At 57.1% G+C, this 8,602-nt stretch overlaps 1 protein-coding gene across 1 annotated transcript in view; it reads right to left on the bottom strand.

Annotated features, from left to right (window-relative positions):
- Positions 1-5,686: 5,686 nt before the first annotated feature.
- The window catches only part of CCDC102A (coiled-coil domain containing 102A), a 50,265-nt gene continuing 47,349 nt past the window's right edge, over positions 5,687-8,602 (bottom strand). The window contains 1 exon segment of the mRNA XM_042845272.2: positions 5,687-6,920. Within this exon segment, the coding sequence (XP_042701206.2) occupies positions 6,794-6,920 (127 nt within the window). The 3' untranslated portion in view covers positions 5,687-6,793.

Raw genomic sequence — 8,602 nt, 5'->3', positions numbered from 1 at the left:
GACCGGCTGTGGAGATGGATGGGGGCTGAGTCAGAGGTTACACAGAGTGCAGCAGGCCTGCCTGGGCTCCCCCACAGGGCCCATCTGGGAGGTGCTGTGTCAGCCTCCACAGGAGCCTGTGTTTCGCCCGCCTGTCACTTTAATAGAGACGGATGAGGCGGCAGAGAGAAAAGAAACAGACATTGGCTCTTTCCTGCAGCAGCAATGCAAAGAGCCCGGCCTAGCATTCCTCTCCTTAACCCTGTGTGGGCCGGAGCCCTGCAGCCAGGCAGGGGGCAGACCCAGGGGCTCTGCCTACCCGAGGCCGGCGATCAGATCAGATCCTGGAGTTCCCCATCCTGTGCCACTGGGAAAACCCATCTCCTCCTGCTGGGAGAAGGGAGCCAGCCCCTGTGTTCCCTCAGATCCGGGCCTCCTCCATCAATCCAGCCCCCGGGAAGAGAGGGACTCTGCCCTCTCTGTGCAGGGCCCGGGACAGCAGGGGACCCCTGTGCGTTAACCTACACCCAACACAGCTCAGTGTCTTTGTGTCACCAGCTCTTATACAGCACTTCTCATCTGTAGAGCTCAAAGCACTTTACAAAGGAGGTCAGCAGCATTATCCCCATTTCACAGATGGGGAAACTGAGGCACGCGGCGGAGACTTGACTTGCCCAAAGTCCCCCAGTGGATGAGTTGGGAATAGAACGCCGGTCTCCCATGTCCCCGTCCAGTGCTCTATGCACTAGACGACACTGCTGTTACTGCAGCATAGCTGGATGATGACCTTGTTTTGGCCTGGAAAGGTTTTTTTCAGGTTGCTTTTTGCCTCTAAAGTTCAGGCTTTCGTGCTTTTTTGGATCAAGGCAAGTGCTCAGCACCTGGCAGGATTGGGCCCTTAAAGTTACACCACCCCTTCTTGCACTGTCAAAATCAGGCATGTCCCTTCAGGATGGATCAGTGCCCTGCCATGCCAGCCTTCCAGAGAGAATCATTTCAGACCTCCTGGCTCTGCCAGCCAATGACCTTGCCCCAGATGTCTGCAGCTAGCCGAGTTGTTTATGGCTGCTGAAAGTGCTGTGTGGATACCTCTGCCACTACGATCAGATTTGTTTGGCCATAAAAAAATTAATGTTCCCCGCAAATAAAAAAAAAGGGGGGAGGTAATGCTTTTTAGCCAATCAATTAAAAGCCAAAGAGAAAGGGATTAGCTCATTGAAATATCAATTTTTAATAACATTGCATTGCTGAGTCCCTCTAAACTTACACTTCTCTGCTCTGGCGTTCTGTCTAAATATGTGCCCTGCGACTCAGACCGGACGGCGACTCTGATGCCAGGTGAAGTCGGGTTTCAGCCGGGACTGGCATTTTCACTGGCACCCCCCAGTAAGGGTGATTAAGCATTGGAACAGGTACACTCCCGCTCTCTCGATGTCCTCAGATCCAGACTGGCTGCCTTTCTGGAAGGTATGTGTCAGCCAGACACAAAATATTGGGCTCAGTGCAGCGGTAACGGTGCGATTCTCTGGCGTATGATATACAGAAGGTCAGACAGATGGGCTCTGCTGGCCTTAAAAGTCCATGGCTCAGCACAACTCCTTCTTTTCCACGGTTGCAACATTTTCACCAAAAAATGAACTTTTTTTTCCAGAATTTTGTGATAAACGTTTCTTCTATAGTTCAAAACTTCCCCAGTTCTCCCCCTTCAACTCTGACGCCCTCTGGATCAATAACTTCTCGGCATCCTCTCCACTCCAATTCTCACCCTCTGTGGCTTTAAAAAGAAATCCAACGCTCGTGTTGTTTTTGAAAGATTGAGCCGGGTTATTCCTAGTCGCCTGGAACCTGGTGTTTAACCAGATGGACAGTATCTGGATGGAAAACAATCGGAGCGACTTGGATTTTACATGCAAGGAAACAACAAAGAACATAAGTAAATGCCTACGAGAGAGAGTGCAGCATGCCCCTTCTGTGACAATGCTGCATTAGCAAACGCAGCCTCCGTCAGAGGCCGTGAAATGTCCAGGTGGAGGGCACAGAAAACCAGGCCGTAACAACACATAGCTGTATACAACACAGATGATAACTAAGGATGGGTACGAGAGGCGTGTGCGCTTTAAGTGCTAGTAGTTGGGCCAATCCTAAAACAGAAGTAGCTCGGATCCTCGTTCCCCTTGGACTCCCGTCTGGCCAACCCACACATTCAAAAATCATGCCTCAGGCCCTCCACATCATGAGATTGACTTAAAATCCTGACTCCCTCCCTACCTCTCTGAAGCGCTGCAGCCGGAGGGGCTCAGGCCCAGATGGGGAAGAAGGGAAAGCCGCGGGGATGGGGCAGGCGCCGTGAGGAGGAGCTGGATGAGGATGGAGGCAGTGAGGCAGCACTCCCCTCCCCCGTGATGGGGTGACTGACCCCAGTGATGCTAGAAGAACCCCAGAAATTCTGCCGGTTGCCCTTTGCTTTGGAAGCATCCGAGAGTTCACACCCGAGTCCAAAACCACCTTTGAGGCCTGCTCGGTCCCCAGGCCCCATGGCCGGGCCCTACTCCTGCAGATCCCCCCCAGCCACTCGGCTCCCTTCTAGCGGGGGTGACCTGGTGGCCTGGTGACCCAGGGAAGAGGCCTTTGTGCATTCGAGGAAAGGGGAGGGCGGAACTCTGGCTCCGGCAGAGGGGTAGGGAAAGGTTCACAGTGGTTGAGGGGGCGGATGCATATTTAAAACAAGCTGGTTCAGCCCTAGCTAATTGATACTGTTGTTAGCCCAGGTGGTCTGAGAAATACACAGCGCCCCAGGCAGGCACGGTGCCCACCTGCTCGGCTGAGCCAGACTCAGGGCCGGCTCCAGGGGTTTTGCCGCCCCAAGCAGCGCAAAAAAAAAAAAAAAAAAAAAAAAGCCGCGATTGCGATCAGCTCTGCTGCTTCAGTCTTCGGCGGCAATTCGGCGGCTGGTCCTTCGCTCCGAGAGGGACCGAGGGACCCGCCGCCGAATTGCCGCCGACGAGCCGGACGTGTCGCCCCTCTCCGTTGGCCGCCCCAAGCACCTGCGTGCTGGGCTGGTGCCTGGAGCTGGCCCTGGCCAGACTTTCCCGCTCCACAGGATGGGGAGCAAAGAGATGAATTTGCCTGGCCCCCTGGCTTTCTTCCTGTGGGATTTCACGCTCTAGGCCCCGGCTGGCGCTGCAATGAGTGGGACGGCTCTCCTCACCTGCCCTGGCAGGAAGGGCAGCTCCTCCCTCCCCTTCCCTCAGCCTCTCCCAGCAGGAGGCGCTGTAGGGAGCAGGGGCTGAGTGCTGACGGGCTGTGGGGAGCTCACGGCTATGCCAGTCCCAGCAGGTCCTGTGGGGTGAAGTTCAATCTGCTAGTCCTCGGCTTGTTCAATCTGCCTCCTGCTCACTGACCTGCAGCAAGACCCAGCCTCCAGCATGCACAGACTCCTGACTAATCCGGGGAGCCCTCCCCAGCGTAGCACAAACACCAGCCCCCTCTGAAGCTGGGAGGGTGGAGGCCGGATCTATCCTCACTCAGCCAAGGACCATGCTGCTGGAATCCTCCGGGGGGCAGATGCACCTGCTGAAGGTTCCCACCCTGGAGGGAAGGAGGACCAGGGAGGGGGCAGAGTTAAGGGTGATGTTGGAATCTGAGTTGTACATTCCTGCTAAGAGGCTTCAGAGATGTTAGTAGGTTACGAAGAAGCCAGGAACCCATTGCTCCTGAAGGTAGGCCAGCAGGTCAGTGGCCTAACCATCAGCAAGGGAGCATTAGGCTAGGGATTAGAACAAGCTTTGTAAGTATCGGCTAGTTAATAGGGGTCCCAGAGAGGTGGTGGAAGGACGGCCCATCACCGGAGGTTTCTAAGAACAGGCTGGACAAACCCCTGTCAGGGATGGCCTAGGGGGGTGTCGCTGGTTTGCCTGGGTACTAGCTGACCTCTCCAGTCCCTTCCAGCCCTCGCCTGCTCCGATTCTCTGAGCTTGTTACGTGGAGGGATTTCCCCTCTGACCACAGTTTCAAAGGGCGATGGAGTCTCGGCCTGAACTCTGCCACCCCTTCAGTTAGGAGCAATTTGGGTTTCTCAGACCCACTCACCCCCTTCCCCCTGCTCTGCTCTCCCATCTCCAGGTGACAAGCGGGATTCCTGAGCGCTGAGCTGGCCCTCTGCAAACAGGGGCCGCAGGAAGACCCAGGCGCTGTAATTACCCGCTTGCACAGACGCTATCTTGTTTTAGGTGCCAATGAGTCTGGAGCGAACTCCCCTCGCCTTCTGACTGTGTCTGCTGTGTGTCTGAGAAGGGCCCGGCTGGGGAGGGGAGTCGCCTGAATGCAGGATGCTGGTGCAGGGGCTTTGAAGATTATGGGCTAGATTAATCCTGGAGGGACTGCGATTAGATCCAGGGGCTTAGCATGCCCTGGAGGGGAGGGAGAAAACCGGGGGGCAACCCGCAAAAGGCAGCGAAGTTTGTCTTTTCGCCAGCTTCAACTTCCTCGTTGAAAACCAGCGGGGGTAGAGTTTCTGGGAGCGCCCCCAAACCGGAGCTGCTGCCCCCCTCCCAGAGCACCCCCTGCTGGGAGATGCTGGGAGTTGCCCCGCACTGGGCGCTCCTGCAGCGTTCCCTCCAGGGATTCCTGGGCTCTGGAGGAAGTGAGCTCCTTGCCGTTACATCACACTCTGTTATGGGGGCAATAAACCCCCGGCTCCCTATAAAATTGTTATCACCGGCCATTATTGTTTAGGGGTTTTTTTACTAGCGTTTTAGGCCCCAAGCCAAGGCCCTTTTCAGCTGCCCTGTAGGCTCTGCCTGGATGTCACGGGAATGGTAAGAGCAGTGGTTCATTCAAAGGGAAAACAACATGGTTCTGCCAGCGCCTGTTAAAAGTGATGTCCCGCACCACATGACATGGGAGTGTGTGTGTGTGGGGGGATAACTCAGCCCTCCAGTCATATCCCTCTAGCATCCCACTGGCCCGTAGTAAGAGACACAGGTAGCAAGCCAAGAAGTCTTCTGCCCCACCCAGCCTCTCACTTCAGGGCCAGCCTCTTCAGCAAGTAGCATCAAACAACGCCACCACCTTGCTCCCCCTCCTAGGAGTCTGAGATGCCCGTCTCTCTTCCCATCCCCGTCAGGACACCGACCCCCAGGGCCACGTCCCTCAATTCCTCACCCCTCCCTAGGCGCCACCATCGGAGTGCAACCTGGCTCCTGAAGTGTCCTCTCTCTTCCCCTTGAGGCTGGGTTGGTCTTCGGCCTGACCACCCTACGTCCCCGCCCGCCTTATGGAAACCATCCCAGCTCGGCCTGCTCCTGAACTGAGCCTGACATGCCCTCCAGGTGCAATAGGCTCTCAGGCACCCATTAACCCCTTACGAGCCTGTGGGGGGTTCATACTTCCCATCTAGGCAAGCCCCTGCCCTGGGCATCCCAGCAGATGACACCTCTAGTCCCACACTTGGGTTTATCATAAATTCAATTTATTACAACCCTCCCCCCGCCAGCTGTCAGACGCTGTCTGTAAACGTTCCCTGGCGAAGAAGCCACCTGCTTCCTGATCTCCTGTCTCCACCAGCCTCCGTTTCCACCCCGCGGCCGGCACAGCAACCGCTTGCCTGGCCAGGGACCGCCAGCCCACCCCAGCAGGCGGGCACAGTACAGAATAGCGCAGGGGTTAGGTGTGGGGGGAAAGGACTGCACCATACCGACCACAGCAATCACCTGGGCCCATAGCTCTATTTATAATATAAACCATATACAAATACATACATATCTATAAAATCCGTATATAAAATAGAAGGGTTTGCTCCGGTGTATTTGGCTCCTGCTGTCAGTGCTCCAGGGGCCGGGCTCATCCGGGTTAGCGCCGCCTGCTTTCTGCCTTGGACGCTCTCCGGTGTATCGTTGCCATGTCCGTTTATGCTGTGAGGTGCATGTGTTCAAACGGGAGTGAGGGAGAGCGGCTGTGGGTGGACAGGGCATATGGGGAGGAGGCAGGGCCTAGTGCCCGAGGTGCTGGCCTTGGAGGGCCATGATCCTGGGCAAGTCACTGCGCTGCTCTGTGCCTCAGTTTCCCCATCAGTAAAAGGGAGGTCATTGGTTTCGAGGCTCAGTTCATTCGCGTGTGATGCTGAGATGCAAATGGTTCCCAGGTTAGGCTGGAACCGAGGCCGGGGCTGGTGGCGTCAGAGATGGGGCCTGTCAGGTGAAAGCCATGTGCCAGGAGCGAGCTGGGGAGGGAGGGACTGGGCAGGGCATGTGCAGGAGGCTGGAACTGCAGAGGGCACTCCGGGCAGGGGCTGAAGGGGTAGAGACTGCACCGCGTACCATCCAATGCCCAGACTCAGCCACTGCAGGGGCCTCCCCTACACCTCAGCTGCTGGCATCATTTATACAGTATCGGCACCAATGCCATTGTTCTACCCAGGGCGGCCATTCATGCTCTGCCGCCTGGCCCCTCCCTACTCCTCTCATGGTTACAGCCACCTGGGGATTTCTCTTCAACCCACCCTTTGGCGCTTTCTCTCCCTGTGTCTACAAAACCCACTGGGGTAGAACCGATCCTGCCCCCTGGGACGGGCACTTGGCCACGGGGTTTCTCTCCAGGACCCCCTCTCCCCCCATGACTGGTGGTGACACAGGCCAGCAGGGCCAGAGGCTGTATCCGCACACGTCCTCTGCTGGCTCTTGGCAGGTCTGGCTGCCGATGGCGAGGCCGGTGAACGGGACCAGGCTCCTGCAGGTATTATCCTCCCCAAGCGTCCAGCCTGCCGCCTCCTTCTCTCTCCTCCAGCCACCGTCTCATTGGCCCTGCGCACCAGGCACTAAGGAACCTGGATCTGTAGATCTTCATCTTCATCCAGGTCACTAGTCCCGTCGTCAGGGTCGTCGGGGCCAAACCGGGAGCTCCGGATCTTCCCAAAGAGCGGGGCATTCTGCTGCCTTCGTAACCTGGGCCGAGAAAAACCAGAGCAAAGGCAAACATGTTGGAGAGGGGAACAGAGACACTGCGAGCTCCCTGCCAGCCCCAGATGTACATACCGCTCTAAAGGGTTCCCCTTTCCCACTGTCATGCCTCCCTCTCCGGCCGGTTAGGCTCTTGTACGACATCCATCAACATGGCATTAGGGGCCACCCCCCCCCCCGACCTTTCTATCTTCCCCTCTCCATACCCCTCACGCCTGCCAGGGCGCCAGTGCGAGGCAGAACTCCGGGGCCAGGTACAGAACCAACAGCACATTGAGATCTAAACGCCGCGGGCTCTGCCCTGCCGCTCTAGGGTGGGTACTGCTGTCCGCAACCTGGTCTTCGCTTTGCTGTTTCTCCCACGCGGGGATGAAAGCCAGGCACCGCACGGGTGGTATGGGGCAGAGCAGGGCAGACAGGAGCAGCGATGGACAGGCAGGTCCCTTTGGCCTCGCCCTCATTATAGACCCAAACTCCCCCAATCCCACAAAGACCTGCCAGAGTCACCCTTCTACAGACCCGCTCTCGGCCCCACCTCTCCTGAGTAGATTCCCCAGGCAGCCCAGGAATCCGGCAACTGGGTGAAACCTGGGCAGAATCACTGGCCCTGGAGGTCAGTGCCCATCCGGAACGGATGCCATGGCACAGCCCCTGGGGGAAGTGCCTGCAGTGTGATCCTGCCACTCCAGCCCCTGCAGATAGTTATGTTACACGCAGCTGGAACTTGGCCAGGCCCAGGGAGGGCTGGGCCTGGGAGAAGAACATAGAGCTGTCTTCTCGCTCCGCTAAGTGGGTGTTACCTGCTGATAAAGCCAGATCGGAACAGCCTTTCCCTCGATGGCTCCAAGCAACACTTAATGGACTTTTGATTAAAGCAACCAAGTTCACTTAAAGCCTTTTTCAGATCCCGCGTACTTAACAGCAGCACATTATTGTCTGGAGCCATTTATCAGAGGGCGGAGGGGAGGGGAGTGAGCAGCAGACTCCGCTCAAAGCTGTCATGACCTCCGCCTGCCTCCCCCAGATTAGCCTGGGGGTCGCTAAGACCGAAATGGAGCCTGCATTGACACTGCGGGGAAGGAGTCTCCCAGCGCTTCCCTGATTGACTGGGATGTCTCCTTACAGCTCCTGAACTGGCCCCTCGCCTCCAGCCCCTGCCAAGCTCAGATCCAGCCCCCAATTCCACAAGCCCAGGGCCCAGCTCTAGGGCACAATTCCAGAGGGGAGGGTCTCCGGCTCCTTGGGGGGTGGGCTTGCATTTGGTTCTGACAGTGGCTGGGCAGCGCTGCACCCAGAGCAGTCACAGTTTGGCTATTTTCTGAGATTTTTGTTTCTCTTTAGTTTATAACAACCCCCCCCCCACACACACACACCCCCAGTGTGTCAACTTCCCAGCAGCGTCCAGCATCTGCTGATTCTGGGGCCAGGTCCCTGCAGGCTCCAGCCCCAGCACAGAGAGCAACGTGGGGCTGATGGAAGCTAGACTAGCTGGTTATTGCCCCCAACTGGCTGGGGATTGTAGCCGTCTCCTCTCCCTGGTCCTATGCTAGACAGGGAAGTGATAGACACTGGCTCCCCACCCCCTGTGCTCTCCTAGGCCTGGGGAAGGGAGATCTGGGTGCTTTACACCCCTTTAAGTTGCCTGAGCAGAGCTGATCACAGCAGGG

The sequence above is a fragment of the Chrysemys picta genome, chromosome 14, assembly GCF_011386835.1.
Source record: "Chrysemys picta bellii isolate R12L10 chromosome 14, ASM1138683v2, whole genome shotgun sequence".
Taxonomy (NCBI): domain Eukaryota; kingdom Metazoa; phylum Chordata; order Testudines; family Emydidae; genus Chrysemys; species Chrysemys picta.
The sequence above is the reverse complement of the archived record's forward strand: the minus strand, read 5'-3'. Positions and strand labels throughout refer to the sequence as shown.